At 40.5% G+C, this 18,678-nt stretch overlaps 1 protein-coding gene across 4 annotated transcripts in view; it reads left to right on the forward strand.

The window, feature by feature from the left end:
* Positions 1–283: 283 nt before the first annotated feature.
* git2b (G protein-coupled receptor kinase interacting ArfGAP 2b) overlaps positions 284–18,678 on the forward strand; it is a 38,955-nt gene continuing 20,560 nt past the window's right edge. For all 4 annotated transcript variants that reach the window (XM_063014840.1, XM_063014841.1, XM_063014842.1 and 1 more), the window contains exons 1-13: positions 284–467; positions 2,493–2,626; positions 2,958–3,070; positions 8,368–8,473; positions 8,597–8,683; positions 10,238–10,368; positions 11,957–12,051; positions 12,495–12,540; positions 14,953–15,004; positions 16,150–16,222; positions 16,408–16,505; positions 17,383–17,494; positions 17,755–17,897. In XM_063014840.1, coding sequence (XP_062870910.1) covers positions 416–467; positions 2,493–2,626; positions 2,958–3,070; positions 8,368–8,473; positions 8,597–8,683; positions 10,238–10,368; positions 11,957–12,051; positions 12,495–12,540; positions 14,953–15,004; positions 16,150–16,222; positions 16,408–16,505; positions 17,383–17,494; positions 17,755–17,897 — 1,242 coding nt within the window. In that variant the 5' untranslated portion in view covers positions 284–415. The remainder of the gene's footprint in view (positions 468–2,492; positions 2,627–2,957; positions 3,071–8,367; positions 8,474–8,596; positions 8,684–10,237; positions 10,369–11,956; positions 12,052–12,494; positions 12,541–14,952; positions 15,005–16,149; positions 16,223–16,407; positions 16,506–17,382; positions 17,495–17,754; positions 17,898–18,678) is intronic.

An 18,678-nucleotide genomic window follows, 5' to 3' on the forward strand; every position in this document is an offset into this window, starting at 1 on the left:
CAGCAGTGGTAAGATATAGATTATGCATGTGGACAAGTAATTCTTTTTACACTTGAAAATATGCATTATGAAATCATATGTCATGTTACAAATTTGACTAAATTTTGAGTTTTATTTGAAATTTTACTAAAATGTTATTAATACATACCAGAATGAAGCAGCTTGCCCACCAGTATGTGAAGCTACAGTTGTTTAACAGTCGCTCCTCCTTCTTCTGTCACCTCCCCATTCAGGAAGTAGGAAAAAAAACAGGCTGAAGTGGAGGAGCTGAGAACAACGGCGGAACTGTGCTCCTTTAATACTCATTTCATCACGCACGGTGGATTATATACCGATTATTTGTTTGTTATATAAGTGTTCTAGCTCACGAATGTCAAAGAACACGAACACTTGAAAAAATTTGTGCAGTAAAAGGATGTCAATGAGGCCTCGCAACAGGGAAATCTGCGCTGACTGCAGCGCTCTTGGTGAGTCAACGCAATCCACACTACCATATTTACCATACAGTGTGTGCATACTACCGTACTAAACAGTGTGTATAAATAGTACATGTCATTAAGTAGCGTGCTATTCTGACATACTACTTAGTGCGGTAGTATGTACTGCTTAAACTCCGGTAATAAGGACGGTTGTGATTTAAAGCTGCTTAGTTAAATAGATGCAGTTAACGGTACACATACAAGCTGGTCGTTGAAGGATTATTTGGGTGCCTTAAATACTACATAAAGACTTAAAGTTATTCACTTGAAAAAAGTTTTTGTTGTTGTAAATTTAAGTTGCCTTTTTTTCTTGATGTTCCTGACAACCTAAGCTAACGTGCTAGCTATCTAGCAAAGCGTCTGAAATAGCGCTACAACAACTGAAGATGTGGTAATATTTTCAGACATAAATAAAAAAAGATTTGAAACGTTAGCGTTCGTCGAATGTTTTGTATTTTGACCTGTAATTGTACTTGTAACGACGGTACTAGGTGCAAGTACTGTATATTTTCTCCAGCTGTTTTCGTACTAATCCCGCCCCTATTGCCGGATTGGCTTTTTTAATGTCAATCTTGTGGAATATAATGTATTAGCCAATCATAGTGCAGCAAACAGAAACTACTAACCAATTTTAGTGTGAGAGGCGGGATTTGTCTAAAAACAGGTGGGTTTTATTTATCACGGTGGTTCATTAGCTATTGTGAGAAAGCTTGGATCTGTCATTTACATTTATAGTGTTAAACAGACGCTGTTCTCCAGAGTGACTTGCAGTTGAGAGTTAAGGGCCCTACTCAGGGGACAAACAGTCACAAATTGACGCTGTTTGGACATTTACCAATATGATTTTTCGTTTTCATGCTTTATCACCGCCTGATCCTGGTCAGTATCGCGGTGGGCCCGGCTTTCGTGAGTCAGTGCAGTAACACAGTCTGGAAAGGACATCAATCTGTCCATGATTGTATGATTTCTTTGTATTGTGCCACGGCCTCATGAATGTCTGGCCAACCACAAAACAGAAATATCCAGTCCAGTCGACTTTTTCAGTTGGTTTGATGTCCATTGTAGGTGTTTTGATAGTGGACAGCATGGGCACCTCGACTGCACAGCCCTATACACAAAAGATATCCTTATGTCATTACCATTTAAATTGTGTGCAATTTGAACCACAGCAACTCTTCTGTTGGTCCGTACCAGATGGCAAAGCATTCATACCCCTTGGCATCACTGAGTCTTGGCCACACATCAACCTGTTTGTGGCTTTTGGGAGCACGGTCAGTGGGTGCTCAGGCAGGCAACCTTGCTGTTACTTCAACCCAGTCATCTAATTACAGCTTGCATGTATGTCACGTCTAGGTCAAAGCCTCTTGGAAGTCTAGCTGGTAATTTTGACAAGTCAAAAAGAGACTTCAAAGCTGCGAAAACAAAATAAAAATTAGTATGAATTAAACTTTTGCACTGCGATGGACTGGCGCCCCGTCCAGGGTGTTACTGTGTGCCTTGCGCCCATTGAAAAGCAGGGATAGGCTCCAGCACCCCCCCTTCCCGCACCCCTAATTGGATAAGCAGTAAAGATAGTGAGTGAGTAAACTTTTGCAATTTTTGAAGGTGGGAATGTATTGTCAACACATTGTATTGTTGCAATGTATCCTCTAGCAAACTAAACTGGACAGGACTAGGGCACTTTAGTGGAACAATGAATGAGTCATTGAGAAGTCTGAAGAACCAAACAGACAACAGGATGTTTAAGAGAAACATATCAATATGGTCACCAGAAGTCAGATTCGACTTCACAACAATTAACAATAATCAATAACTCAGGTGTTTATGCTGTCCATATCTGTTACATTCAATATGTGTACTACCATCAGTCCAACATTTAATAGATCACTAACTGGCATGCACAACTGTTACAGAATGGGCATTGCAATGCACGTTTGGGGTGCTATGTTTTGAATCATTAGTGTAAGTTTAAGGAGTCTGACCTATAAATGTGTGTGTGTGTTTCCTTAACAGAGCCTCGATGGGCTTCGATCAATAGGGGTGTTCTAATTTGTGACCAGTGCTGCAGCATCCATAGAGGTCTGGGTCGCCACAGTTCACAGGTTCGCCATCTGACTCACACGGCATGGCCACCATTCCAATTACAGGTAAAGAATGTGTGTTTGTTGTGTCAGTGTTATTTAAATGTTTTGCAAGGTGCTTCCCTCTGCATACTGCGGTCTGTGTCAGGAAACGAAGCATTGTGTTGCAGTTCCTCAAACCAAAAACAGCACAAGTTGCTTTTGGTTTTTTTTTCATGCCGCTTTATTGTAGCTTCCTAATACAGCTGGCATACAAGTGTTTGTTTAAACTGTGTTACTGTAAAAGTACAGTTTTGATACGACATAAATTATTAAAATGTTAATGATCAAATTTAAGCACCTATATGAAGCTCTATATAAATAATACTAGCTGTAATGTGATGTTTTTTATCCACAGATGATCCAGACTTTATACAATAATGGAGCAAATTCAATTTGGGAACACAGTCTTCTTGACCCTTCCTCTATTATGAGTGGAAAACGCAAAGCTAATCCACAGGACAGAGTGCAGTAAGTGCTGATAAAATTATTAGAACACTTTAGAACCCATAGTTAAGACTAAGGACATCAGAATTGATGTCATATAACTTTTACACATGCACCCACAGTGAGGGGAAGCTAGTATTTAACCACTGATTGTTTTACTGAATTTACTTCCTGTGCTTGATATTTTTACAATGTCTTTTGACTGTGTGCTTTATTTGTACTTTACTAAAAAGATCTTAAGTGACGAAACTAGTTCATGAAACTGTTCATGTACTGAATTAATTAGCAACATTTAAATGAAAAAGCTACAGAGCCAATGCAAACCCCATGAATCTCCATGTCAGTACATTTTGTTTGATGATGCACAATCAGAAATTTATGAGTATTTACAAGTATATACTTGGGCGGCACGGTGGCTTAGTGAGTAGCACTGTCACCTCACAACAAGAAGGTCCTGGGTTTGATCTTCAGGTGGGACGGTCCGGGTCCTTTCTGTGTGGAGTTTGCATGTTCCCCCCGTGTCTGTGTGGGTTTCCTCCGGATGCTCCGGTTTTCTCCCACAGTCCTAAGACATGCAAGTGAGGTGAATTGGAGATTCAAAATTGTCCATGACTGTGTTTGACATTAAACTTGTAAACTGATGAATCTTGTGTAACCAGTAACCTGTCCTGTCATGAATGTAACCAAAAAGTGTAAAACATGACGTTAAAATCCAAATAAATAATAACAATAATAATAACAAGTATATTTTGAGTAATTGGGACTGGTGTGTCATGCCAGATTTCAAAAATGCTCTCAGACTAATTATAAATGTAACAGAAAAGCCAAAACATTGAACAGCATTTACACAGAGAACAGTATGCATTGAAACAACACAAAAACTAAGCATACAAAAAAATCCTGCTCATCAAAGCACAATCACTGTAAAATATATCTTTACTTCAAATGTTCTACAGTTAAAACACATTAGTAGTAAGTACAATGGTAAAAAAAACTGAACGAATGTAAAACGAAAGATTACAGACATTGAGAGCTTAAAAATCCAGTTTCTTTAAAGCATTGTTTTTAAACACCCATGCTTCCAGTGGGTAGAACAAGCATACTTCCTGTAGTGCTAATAATCCAGTCATGATGTCATAACCGTCATAACCAAGCTTAGCTGGTTGTTGGTTCTAAATGGTTTTGAAAAATAAAAAATGAACATACATTTTTTCTTCACCCCAAAAGTATTCAATCAGCCAAGATACACATTCAGCAAGCCTGTTTATTTCTAAACACATTTCCATGTATTCATATACTTGCTTTAAATGACAGGCTTAAAGTGACCTGATCTCCTTTTAAATTATTTTGGAAAGTAGCACAGAAAGTGCTTTTTTATTACCATTCAAATAACGTTTAGCTTTCTTGTCCAATTCTGTTTTTAAACTGGAAGACTTATGTAGTATGATACCTAATGGACATTATGTATTAGTATTATGTAGTATGATATCTAGGGACAGTGGTAGCATAGTGGGTAGGGCTTTGGGCTATCAGCTGAAAGGTCGAGAGTTCAAATCCCAGCTTTGCCATGCAGCCACTGTTGGGCCCTTGAGCAAGGCCTCCAGGGGCGCCATACGATGGCTGACGCTGCGCTCTGACCCCAGCTTCCAAACAAGCTAGGATACGTGAACAAAGAATTTCATTGTACTGTACATGTGTATATGTACAGTGTATCACAAAAGTGAGTACACCCCTCACATTTCTGCAAATATTTCATTATATCTTTTCATGGGACAACACTATAGACATGAAACTTGGATATAACTTAGAGTAGTCAGTGTACAGCTTGTATAGCAGTGTAGATTTACTGTCTTCTGAAAATAACTCAACACACAGCCATTAATGTCTAAATAGCTGGCAACATAAGTGAGTACACCCCACAGTGAACATGTCCAAATTGTGCCCAAATGTGTCGTTGTCCCTCCCTGGTGTCATGTGTCAAGGTCCCAGGTGTAAATGGGGAGCAGGGCTGTTAAATTTGGTGTTTTGGGTACAATTCTCTCATACTGGCCACTGGATATTCAACATGGCACCTCATGGCAAAGAACTCTCTGAGGATGTGAGAAATAGAATTGTTGCTCTCCACAAAGATGGCCTGGGCTATAAGAAGATTGCTAACACCCTGAAACTGAGCTACAGCATGGTGGCCAAGGTCATACAGCGGTTTTCCAGGACAGGTTCCACTCGGAACAGGCTTCGCCAGGGTCGACCAAAGGAGTTGAGTCCACGTGTTCGGCGTCATATCCAGAGGTTGGCTTTAAAAAATAGACACATGAGTGCTGCCAGCATTGCTGCAGAGGTTGAAGACGTGGGAGGTCAGCCTGTCAGTGCTCAGACCATACGCCGCACACTGCATCAACTCGGTCTGCATGGTCGTCATCCCAGAAGGAAGCTGACGCACAAGAAAGCCCGCAAACAGTTTGCTGAAAACAAGCAGTCCAAGAACATTTTATTTTATTTATTTTATTTTATTTAACCAGGAAATTAATCTCACTGAGATTTACAATCTCATTTGCAGGAGAGTCCTGGCCAAGATAAGCAGCAACATAGTACATAGTTACACTTACACAAACAACATACGACAAACATGAATACATAATATAGACAATACAATGCTCATTTAAAACAATTACAAACCGTTTTACCTATGTCCATATTCAACAACATGTTTTTAAAATAACTTAAATTCACCAAATCCTGCAATTTTAAAACATTCTGCAGTGTATTCCAGTCTGATGGTGCAGCATGATTAAAAGCCTGTTTCCCTAATTTCGTACGTGCCAAGGGGACCTTAAGAAGATACAAGGTGCAAGAGCGCAGACAATAATTTCCAGGTTCTTTACGATTTATAAAATTGCATAAATATGAAGGTAATAAACCTAAAATAGACTTATAAATTAAAATGTACCAATGAGTTAATCTTCGTGTGGTTAATGAGGACAGAGCTGCTTTTTCATAAAGAACACAATGATGCGTAGAAAACAAACACTTTGTAATGAATCGCAGTGCACTATGATAAACAGTGTCAAGTGAACGTAGATAAGATATGGGTGCATACATATAAATAACATCTCCATAATCAATTTCTGGTAAAAAAGTGGCACAGACAAGCTTTTTCTTTGCTTGAAAGGATAAACATGATTTATTTCTAAAATAAAAGCCTAATTTAACCTTTAATTTCTTTGTGAGCTGAGTAATATGAGCCTTAAAAGTCAAAGAACTGTCTAACACTAAACCCAAATATTTATATGTGGATACAGTTTCAACCACACTCCCCGACAAGGTGATTATTGATGGAAGATTTAGTGGCATCTTATTTGACTTTGTAAACACCATTACTTTTGTTTTATCAGCATTTAAGACCAATTTCAAATTAAAAAGTCTCTGTTGTATAATTTCAAAATTTTCCTGCAGAATACTTACAGCCTGATTTTGAGTTTTAGCTGAACAATAAATAACAGTATCATCAGCATAATAATGAAATCTTGCATTTGGCACATTATCACAGAGACTATTTATGTAAATAGTAAAAAGCAGGGGCCCCAGGACTGACCCTTGAGGTACCCCTTTATCTAGTACCAATGAAGATGCACATGGATTACTGGAATGCCCTGTGGTCTGACGAGACCAAGATAAACTTGTTTGGCTCAGATGGTGTCCAGCATGTGTGGCGGCGCCCAGGTGAGAAGTACCAAGACAACTGTATCTTGCCTACAGTCAAGCATGGTGGTGGTAGCATCATGGTCTTGGGCTGCATGAGTGCTGCTGGCACTGGGGAGCTGCAGTTCATTGAGGGAAACATGAATTCCAACATGTACTGTGACATTCTGAAACAGAGCATGATCCCCTCCCTTAGAAAACTGGGCCTCATGGCAGTTTTCTAACAGGATAACGACCCCAAACACAACCTCCAAGATGACAACTGCCTTGCTGAGGAAGCTGAAGGTAAAGGTGATGGACTAAACCCAATTGAGCACCTGTGGCGCATCCTCAAGTGGAAGGTGGAGGAGTTCAAGGTGTCTAACATCCACCAGCTCCGTGATGTCATCATGGAGGAGTGGAAGAGGATTCCAGTAGCAACCTGTGCAGCTCTGGTGAATTCCATGCCCAGGAGGGTTAAGGCAGTGCTGGATAATAATGGTGCTCACACAAAATATTGACACTTTGGGCACAATTTGGACATGTTCACTGTGGGGTGTACTCACTTATGTTGCCAGCCATTTAGACATTAATGGCTGTGTGTTGAGTTATTTTCAGAAGACAGTAAATCTACACTGCTATACAAGTTGTACACTGACTACTCTAAGTTATATCCAAGTTTCATGTCTATAGTGTTGTCCCATGAAAAGATATAATGAAATATTTGCAGAAATGTGAGGGGTGTACTCACTTTTGTGATACACTGTATATAGAGATAGATAGATAGATAGATATATATGACAAATAAAGGCATTCTATTGTTCTACCTAAGGCTGCAGTCACATTTTGCGCTTAGTTCACTGCGAGGCTGGGTGCATATTGCCGCTTATCGAAGTCGTTAAGCTTTTTACATAATACGTGGCAAAACCACTTTCTGCTGGCTGTGCTACTGAGCTGCAAACTTGCATACAAAACATGGCACTGACTAACTTAATTGAATAAGCACAACATAAGCATAAGTTCCCACAACGTATAACTGTCTAGGGTAATGGCCAACAACTTCATGGTCAGGTTTCTACATGATTTTGGCCATAAACTGATAGGAAAGGTTTTTTAAAGTGAAAGTTTTTTTATGGTTGATTGAAGAAATAAGGAAATGTTTACCACACTGTTACTGAGTAAATTTTTTTCAATAACTGCTAGTCTTAAGCTAGTGACATGTCCAGCCCAGGTACTTTTTCTTCTACTGGTCTAGAATTGTTTGTTATGCAGAACTAAGACAATTTTCCTTAATTTGTTAAGCGCTATAGATCTACCACACCATGGGAATGGTTACTCACTCTTTACTGCACCTTTTTTGGTGTGTGTGAAGAGGGCAGTTGTAGCCTAGCGGTAAAAGGTACTGGGCTACTGGGCTAGTAATCAAAAGGTCACTGGTTCAAGCCCCACCACTGCCAGGTTGCCACTGTTGGGCTCTTGAGCAAGGCCCTTATCCCTCGATTGCTTAAACTGTATACTGCCACATTACTGTAAGTCGCTTTGGATAAAAGCGTCCACTAAATGCAGAAATGTAAATGTAATAAGGAGTCATTTTTCTTTGATTCTAACTTTGATTCTAACTTTAAATCTTTGTTTTTGTTTAGCCCCAACAAAACAGAATTCATTAAGGCCAAATATCAAATGTTGGCCTTTGTTCACCGAATGCCATGTCGCGAGGATGATAGTGTGACTGCAAAAGATCTGAGCAAGGTAAGAAACTAAATTATAGTTAATTTTTCACTAATAGAAAGTTTTTTTTAGCCCACTGAGTTAATGCATATGAAACTTCTAAACCACAATTTAAAATATATTAAAAACGCATATCTTTTTCAGCAACTCCACTCGAGTGTGCGGACCGGTAATTTAGAGACATGTTTGAGGCTGTTGTCTTTGGGAGCGCAGGCAAACTTCTTCCATCCAGTAAGTTCCATTTTATCCCTAATAGCTTCCTAACATTCTAGTTTTAACAAAACAAGGTTGTGATTTAATACTGTGGTAACAAATAAATCATTCTGCCTGTTTGGCCGGCAGACCAGGAAGGAACGGAACAACTTGAACAGTTTTAAATCAGTGTATCCAATGAAATGTGTGTGAGAAATTGGTGCCACTTTTTTTTCTTTTCAGGTGGGACAGTGCAATAAACTTGTAGAAGTTTGTAATACTGGCTCCTGAGTGACTCAAGTGGCACAGCACTAGATTATGCTAACCACTTCCAATGGGTTCCAAGATTTAAATTCCTAGTGATTTAATCAACCGATCAGGCACCTACATACAGACATGCAGTTACATAGTACCCTGACATCCTGTCCGGTGCATTAATGCATTGTGCCCAGTGATTTTGGGGAAATCTGACCCACCTCGACCCAGACCAGGATAAAGCGGTGGTAAAACATGAAAATTAAATTAAATAAAAAAATCATGGTAGATTTCACAATTATACACCTTTGCTAACTGTGTTTTCTTGTTTGTTCTCCACCATTCAAATATAAATCAGAACCATTATCATGTACTGAGAAACGGGTACCACAGCCAGCCAGCAGAGGTTGCACTGTCACCCCACAGCAAGAAAGTCCTGGGTTTGATTCCCCGATGGAGTGGTCAGGGTCCTTTCTGTTCCCGGAGCTCCAGTTTTCTCCCACAGCCCAGAGACATGCAAGTGAGGTGTACTGGAGATTTGTCTATTGTCCATGGATGTGTTTGACTATAAACTTGAACTGATTAATCTTGTGTAACCAGTAATTACCTGTCCTGTCATGAATGTAATCAAAGTGTATAAACACGGCTAAAATCCTAATAAAATAAACCAACAACAACGAGGACCTCAGTCCATCTTCCCCCATCAAGCTCAGCCAGTTGTGTCTGTTTGATAGCACAGCTGAAAGCTTCCCAAAACAGTTATAACTCCACATATTTTTACTCCACAACTTTAATAAAAGGTGTTGCAGGCATAACATATAGCAAAAATTAATACGTTTAGTTAAAATAACCCATATAGGGCAGGTGTAGCCTAAGGATTAAGGTACTGGACAAGTAATGCCAGGTTGCCACTGTTGGGCCTTCGAGCCAGACCCTTAACTTATAATTGCTTAGACAGTGTACTGTCACAGTACTGTAAGTCACTTTGGATAAAAGTCTACTAAATGCAAAAAATTTAAATGTAAATATCTCTTCTTTATGCTTTAAAAAACTAGGGTTGTATGTTTAGTTGTGTTTAATCTAATGCAGCAGTATCATATTTTGTGGTTTGGCAATACACTATATTTATAAAGTGCACAACAATGTGTTGCCACTTCCTGTGAATGTCAAGTATGCGGAGCGACTACAGGCGGTCACATTATATTTCTTGCACTGATGGTTTCATGGTTTTGCTGTAATGTCACCTTTTATGTGCAGTCAGCCCTTTTGTATTTGAGTTTAGGTAATGTTACAATTATTCTCATGACCTTTAAAGTAATTACCGTCTGTTTTCTGTAGGAGAAAGGAAACACTCCATTACATGTCGCAGCTAAAGCCGGTCAGCTGCTCCAGGCAGAGCTGCTCACCGTGTACGGTGCAGATCCTGGTGCCCCGGACAGCAGTGGGAACACACCTATTGATCATGCAAGGTGAAGTTGTATATAGTTGTAGCCCTTATAATATAATCTGGTAGTTTTGATTGATTGCTTGTAGAAACAAGTGGGATTTCAGTCTCAGTTTGCATTATATTTTTTACCTTATTTATTTTATAGCAGCTAGTCATTCCTAAATGTGCCACTGAAATTAAAATGTGTACAAGGCTACAGTGCAGGCCAGCCAATCAAGTGCACATTGAGTAGCTTATATGTTTCTATTTTTGCCTTTTTCCCTTTTCTTCCAATCTAGTTGTATCTATCCCTATCTTGACAGAGTAGGGCCAGTCCTTACACATGCCCTGTCTGACACATGTATAGTAGCCGATGGCTTCTTTTGCCCGAGGCAGGTTTACACAGGGATCAGTATCGCATAGTTCTGTTAATCCCTGTCTCTGTGCAGGCGCTATTGACCAGGCTAATCATGTCTGTGTAGGCGTCCATCCGGCCGATTGCAGAGCTGAGGTTCCAACTTAAGAGCTTGAGATTTCAGCAGTTGTGGGATAGCCTGTTATACTGCTACTCTGCCTGAGCAATGGCTTTCATGTTTTTGATGACCTTTTCAGCCTTTTCATATTGGATATGACTGAGTTGAAATGGCACATCAGTCTTTTGTTCTTAAAATAATTTGTTTTATTTATGTCATTTCGATATACACTGTTCAGCCATAACATTAAAACCACCTCCTTGTTTCTACACTCACTGTCCATTTTATCAGCTCCACTTACCATATAGAAGCACTTTGTAGTCCTACAATTACTGACTGTAGTCCATCTCTGCATACGTTTTTAGCCTGCTTTCACCCTGTTCGTCAATGGTCAGGACCCCCACAGAGCAGGTATTATTTAGGTGGTGGGTCATTCTCAGCACTGCAGTGACACTGTCATGGTGGTGGTGTGTTAGTGTGTGTTGTGCTGGTATGAGTGGATCAGACACATCAGAGCTGCTGGAGTTTTTAAATACCATGTCCTCTCACTGTCCACTCTATTAGACACTCCAACCTAGTTGGTCCACCTTGTAGATGTAAAGTCAGAGACGATCGCTCATCTATTGCTGCTGTTTGAGTTGGTCATCTTCTACACCTTCATCAGTGGTCACAGGACACTGCCCATGGGGCGCTGTTGGCTGGATATATTTTTGGTTGGTGGACTATTCTCAGTCCAGCAGTGACACTGAGGTGTTTTAAAAACTCCATCAGAACTGCTGTGTCTGATCCACTCATACCAGCACAACACACACTAACACACCACCACCATGTCAGTGTCACTGCAGTGCTAAGAAATATCCACCACTCAAATAATACCTACTCTTTAGTGGTCCTGTGGGGGTTCTGACCATTGAAGAACAGCATGAAAGGGGGCTAACACAGTATGCAGAGAAACAGATGAACTACAGTCAGTAATTGCACAACTACAAAGTGCTTCTATATGGTAAGTGGAGCTGATAAAATTAACAATGAGTGTAGAAACAAGAAGGTGGTTTTAATGTTATGGCTGATCAGTGTACTTTATAGCATGTCGATTATTTTAGCTGGCATAAAATGACTTGTTCACTGGTATTAATACTGCTTACTTATTTCCTTTAGACAAGCAGGGCATCAGGACCTGGCTGACAGGCTGGTGGAGATCCAGTATGAACTAACAGACAGATTAGCGTTCTACTTATGTGGAAGAAAACCAGGTAATTACACCCCTGCAGTCTAAAATTATTGTTTTTTTATTGCTCGGCTTGTACCTACATATATTAGATGATATCAGACAGGTCTTGCACTTGGTTTATTGTGAATCTGGCCTTTTACCAGCATCATCTAAATTTGCTCTACACCACTGAAAGCAAACACAAAACAAAATATTATTAGAAGCTTGCTGTTTAATTTCCTGTTAGATGTGACCTGTGTATGTGTGGTTTAAAACCAATGAATCATACTGCATCAGAAAATACATTTCAAGCTGTGAGGATGTGGGAGGGCAGGAAGTGTGAATATTGTGACTTCATTTGTTATTCATTTATGCATTCAAACAGAAGATATGAACATTATACAGGTCACGTAAATTTACAGCTAAATGGTTATGTGTGTGTGTGTCTGTGTTTAAACATGACAGTACCATTTTGTTTGCTTTCAGATCATAAAAATGGACATGATTTCATTATTCCACAGATAGCAGACAGGTAAGTTTCAGACTGGGGGTGGGCAACTTATTTATCTATTTATTTTTCAGCGTCCCCCCACCATAGTACTTAATTACTATCGCAGCACAATCTCACAAAAGGGAATTTCAAATGACAACAAGCATAACAAAAAATGAAAGGCAAAATCAGCTTCACCCCTCATTTAAATACCATTCAGCTGTTGGAAATGAATAAGCACAATGTTTTTAACCATTATTTGGTTATTCATTAACATTCCTAGTCTAACGCTTTGGTCAGGCTCAATCCTACCAGATGTCGCCAGATGCAGGAAGACATTTGGGATTTGCTCACTGTTGCTTCAAGCCTCTCCTGAACTAGGTGTGATTAGCACATAAGGCTTATCTTTCCTCCCAATCTAGTTGTATCCAATTCCCTAATTCTAACTTCATCTGCCGCTACTGACCGGGAAGGCACACAGACCATCACGTGCCCCCTCCGACAAGCATTCGCCGACTGCTTCTTTTCACTCTCCACATATGGCACCTGCCAGCAGAAGCCAAAATTACAGTAACCCACTAGGACAGTGGTAGGTTAGTGGGTGGGTAGAGCTCTTGCAATAACCATTGCGGTAACTCACTAGGATAGTGTTAGGTCAGTGGGTGGGTAGAGCTCTTGCAGTAACCATTGCGGTAACTCACTAGGATAGTGGTAGGTTAGTGGGTGGGTAGAGCTCTTGCAGTAACCATTACAGTAACCCACTAGGACAGTGGTAGGTAAGTGGGTGGGTAGAGCTCTTGCAGTAACCATTGCGGTAACTCACTAGGATAGTGGTAGGTTAGTGGGTGGGTAGAGCTCTTGCAGTAACCATTGCGGTAACTCACTAGGATAGTGGTAGGTTAGTGGGTGGGTAGAGCTCTTGCAGTAACCATTACAGTAACCCACTAGGACAGTGGTAGGTTAGTGGGTGGGTAGAGCTCTTGCAGTAACCATTGCAGTAACTCACTAGGATAGTGTTAGGTCAGTGGGTGGGTAGAGCTCTTGCAGTAACCATTACAGTAACCCACTAGGACAGTGGTAGGTAAGTGGGTGGGTAGAGCTCTTGCAGTAACCATTGCGGTAACTCACTAGGATAGTGGTAGGTTAGTGGGTGGGTAGAGCTCTTGCAGTAACCATTGCAGTAACCCACTAGGACAGTGGTAGGTTAGTGGGTGGGTAGAGCTCTTGCAGTAACCATTGCAGTAACCCACTAGGACAGTGGTAGGTTAGTGGGTGGGTAGAGCTCTTGCAGTAACCATTGCGGTAACTCACTAGGACAGTGGTAGGTTAGTGGGTGGGTATAGCTCTTGCAGTAACCATTGCAGTAACCCACTAGGACAGTGGTAGGTAAGTGGGTGGGTATAGCTCTTGCAGTAACCATTGCAGTAACCCACTAGGACAGTGGTAGGTTAGTGGGTGGGTAGAGCTCTTGCAGTAACCATTGCGGTAACTCACTAGGACAGTGGTAGGTAAGTGGGTGGGTAGAGCTCTTGCAGTAACCCACTAGGACAGTGGTAGGTAAGTGGGTGGGTAGAGCTCTTGCAGTAACCCACTAGGACAGTGGTAGGTAAGTGGGTGGGTAGAGCTCTTGCAGTAACCATTGCGGTAACTCACTAGGACAGTGGTAGGTAAGTGGGTGCGTAGAGCTCTTGCAGTAACCCACTAGGACAGTGGTAGGTTAGTGGGTGGGTAGAGCTCTTGCAGTAACCATTGCAGTAACCCACTATGATAGTGGTAGGTTAGTGGGTGGGTAGAGCTCTTGGCTAGAATTTAAAAGATTGTAGGTTCAAATCCCAGCTTTGCTAAGCAGCCACACTACTGCCCTTGAGCAAGGTCCCTAACCCTCATGGCTCCAGGGGCTTTATACATTTTGTCTGACAGACAAAGGCATTCCATTCTATTTTATTCTATTCCATTCTATTTGTGAATCAACCATCTCTTTTGCAGACGCCTTAACCAGCTAGCAGAGGCTGCAATTGCAGCAGCGATTACCTCCACTCTGACAAAGACAGTTGTGTTTTGCTTCAGTAGCAAAGCTAAGATTTCACCTCAAAAGCTCTCGGTGGACTGACACATTATACAGCTGATGTCCTTGGCTAAGAACATTTAAAACCGAGTTTGTTCCTGCACTAATAAGACTTTATTCTCACCCATTTAAGACATAATTTCTTATTTGAGAGAAGTCTATAGGTGATGTCTAATGTTTAAATAACCATGCTCATCTCTATTTAACACTGACACAGTTTAACAATGCATAAATGTAACTTGGATGTTGTTTTTCTTATTGCTCACTGTAAATGGATAAGGAATGTGTAAGTATAAAATTGATAATACATTTCCATGTTTGAGACATTTCCATGTTATTGAATACAGTTGTATATTCAAATGTTTTTCCCTGTCTGTGTTTCAATACAGCACTCTGGATTTGACCGAGCTGGCTAAAGCTGCAAAGAAAAAGCTCCAATCAGTAAGCTGATATTTAGTGTATTTCTCTATTTCCATGCGTCCTGCCAAAAATATATGCATACCCTCTTCTTATCAGGAAGTGTTTGGGCGTTTTAGCCGTAGTGATAAAATCCAGTCATATATTCTACCGAGAAAGTGCTCTGGTGGTGCAGCTAGCCCCCTACCTCTGGGATCCAGGGTTAAAGGGTTCCCCAGTGGTGCTATCAGCCGGTCGGGTGTTTGAATACAGACAGGATTGGCTTTGTCTGGGGGTAGGGGGGGCAGCATTGTGATATATTGGCAACCTGTGTAGTGTACTACTGCATTTGTGTCATATGATTCTGGGGAAATTAAACCTACCGTGACCCCGCCACCTTTCCAACACGTCAGCCTTTCATTTTTTTTCCCTGCCAGGCTTTACTTCGTCAACTGTTTTGTAAAGGGGAAACATCTCAGACCATCTTTAAAACATGGCCATGCAATCTTACCACTGAATGATGAAGCATATACAAGTTGTCCATCCTTGCTTCCAAACCGCTTCCAAAAGCAAGTCACCACTAGAATCGTTTATTTAACTTCTCCTTTAAAGTTTACATGGTTGAGCAGCTGCTAAGTTTTAAGATCATCCTATTTAGTGTCTGCTTGAGTGGTGTAAATCCCATTACTATTGGACTCGGGAGCAGATTTTGTCTGGTTTGACTGAGTGATCCGAGTTAAATACCAGGAGTTGGGCTAGCAGGGTGGAGGTTGCTGTAGAAGAAATAAGGATCTGAGGCAGTTTTTTTGTTTTTTGTTTTTTGTTTTGGCAGTGTTTGCTGCGGTAGAATTTTTTTTTCTTCTTATCATAGGAATGAATTAAAAAAAACAAAAAACAATTTGATTTCTGGTCTCACTAATGCTTTTGTGGCTATATTAGAAACTCTAGTAGTATGACTTTCGAGAACAATTAAATCATGTCTGTGTAGAAAAAGATGTCCTGCTGGCTGAAAACAGCATTGGGAATTCAACCCAGATCTTATCAGTGGTGGGCTAATGTAATAAAGCAGAGTGCTCAGGTGGTGCAGCGGTCTGTCATGTAATGTAGGCAAAAAAGTATTATTAAAAATCTATAAATATAGCCCAGATCTTTTCATTATACACATAATGTCTTCTTGTTCTTGATTCCAGCTTAGCAATCATCAGTTTGAGGAGTTAGCTATGGATGTCTATGATGAAGTGGACAGGAGAGAAACAGATGCAGGTTTGTTTAGTCAGCTTTATACTCTCACTGTTGTTATTATCACTGTCTTATTTTTTAAATGTTTATTATAATATATTTATTTCAATGTTTTTGTCTATTAGAATAAAAACATGTTTGTTAGGTTTATACAGCTCTTATAGTTTATGATAATCTAAACTAAATCTAAACTATCTGTGTGGTTGCAGTCTGGCTCACAACTCAGAACCACAGCACCCTTGTCACTGAAACCACAGTGGTTCCCTTTCTTCCAGTCAACCCTGAATACTCTTCCACCAGGAACCAGGTACATTTAAACTTCTCTCTTTGCACCAGGGTGGCACTGCGCTCGAATAAACATTGCTACTGTCACTGCTCAACGTATCGAGCTAACTGGTCAGAGTGCCTGCACGAGTGGTTGACCTTATTTAGGCTAGACTTCATCTAGTGTGTTCCTTAATATCTGTTATGGTTTTATGTAGAAATCTGGTGAGCCTGTATGGTGCCTGAGTTCAGAGGGTTTGAATCCCAGGCCATTACATGAACCTAATCATTGAGAGGGGGGCACATACCAGTGCACCCTTAGTGTCGGTCCAAAGCCTGGATAAACAGGAGGGGTGTGTCAGGAAGGGCATCAGAGTAAAAGCAGTGCCAAATCAAACATGTGCACTCCCTATCCAGGGTATTCCTGCCATGCATCCACTGTTTACTGGTGGAACTGCACCTGTTGCAACCCTGACCAGGATAAAGCTCTTTTGAGTTTTTTTGTATTAATAAATAATAATTATATTAATAATTAATAAATAAATAAGCAATTAATTGGGAAATAAACAGCAATTAAGTGGTCAAATACAACAAATTATTAACATCCGTCATTTGTTACAAAGGCATTGTGTCCAGTTACAGCTTTCTGAGCTCTTATATATATGATCTGGGTTGATTTGATAGTTCTGTGAGAGATTATTTGACATTATATGTAACTATTTGCGAGATCTGTGATGATTTGTGAGATCTGTGAGAGATCTGTGATATAAACAATGATTTGCGAGATCTGTGATGGAAAGATATTTAAAAAAGTAAAAAGGAAATAATCAGCTACACTATAGACTGTGCAGTGTTTATGTTTCTGTCGGTGTCTGCTATTCTCTGAATAAATACTTATCTCACATCTATTTTTGATGCAGGGAAGGCAGAAACTGGCGAGGTTCAACGCTCACGAGTTTGCCACATTAGTTATTGACATTTTAACTGATGCAAAACGGCGTCAGCAAGGAAATTCCCCAGACAACGTTAAAGGTAAAAAATAAACTTTTAAAATATGATGGTGCTATTGGTGGCCAGGCGTCTACACTGATACATTTGGCTATGTCTTAGGGGAAAATAGCTGAAGGCCTGCAATGAATTGGTGCTCCTTCCAGGGTGTTCCTGCCTTGTGCCCAGTGTTTCCCTGTGGAGCTGTGCCTGCTAAGGCCCTGACCAGAATAGGGCAGTTGATAAAAATCAAAATGAACTGTAAGTGTTAATATTTGTTCTACTCAATTCATTTTTTCTTCCAGAAAACGTTGAGTTGATTCTCAAAGACATCGGCAGTCGTCTGGGAAGTGACAGCCAAGAGCCGGATCAGCCAGATTACGACAGTGTGGCATCAGATGAAGACACAGAACGAGAGCCAGGTTCTGGGAAGGATGAGCGCACCAAGGTACAAATCGTTTTATTTTTTCCACAAATTTCCCATCTGGTTTCTACTTTGTGAAGTTAGTTTGCACAATCTGGTTTGTTCTTATGCTTGTGTAGTTTTGTATAGTTATATAGTATAGCTCTCTCAGGGCTCTAGACTAACTTTTTGCACTAGTTGCACTGGTGCGCCTAACTTTTTTTCTTAGGTGCACCAGCACAAAAGTTAGGTGCACCCAAATTTTCGACCACATTGCATTTAACACAGCAGTTTTACAGGTTCACTTTTTCTTTTTCTTTTTCAAATCGCTGTCCATATAGGCAATATTGACTTGTAAATAACTAACAATCTCTTCAATATAAAGCTTTTTATTTGAAGCACAATTCTACAAGAAGGGGGGGGGGCATGGTGGCTAAGTGGGTAGCACTGTCATCTCACAGCAAGAAGGTCCTGAGTTCGATCCCCAGGTGGGGCGGTCCGGGTTCTTTCTGTGTGGAGTTTGCATGTTCTCCCCGTGTCCGCGTGGGTTTCCTCTGGATGCTCCAGTTTCCTCCCACAGTCCAAAGATGTGCAAGTAAAGTGAATTGGAGATACAAAATTGTCTATGACTGTTTGAAATAAACTTCCGTGAAATGATGAACCTTGTGTAATGAATAACTACTGTTCTTGTGATGAATGTAACCAAAGTGTAAAAACATGACGTTAAAATCTTAACAAACAAACAAGAAAGGGGGCACCAGTACCTGCCTGGGGGAGCGCGAGTGCCTGTCCAGGGGGCGTGGCATTATGAGATTTTTTTTTTAAA

Source organism: Trichomycterus rosablanca, chromosome 18 (assembly GCF_030014385.1).
Source record: "Trichomycterus rosablanca isolate fTriRos1 chromosome 18, fTriRos1.hap1, whole genome shotgun sequence".
Classification (NCBI taxonomy): Eukaryota; Metazoa; Chordata; class Actinopteri; order Siluriformes; family Trichomycteridae; genus Trichomycterus; species Trichomycterus rosablanca.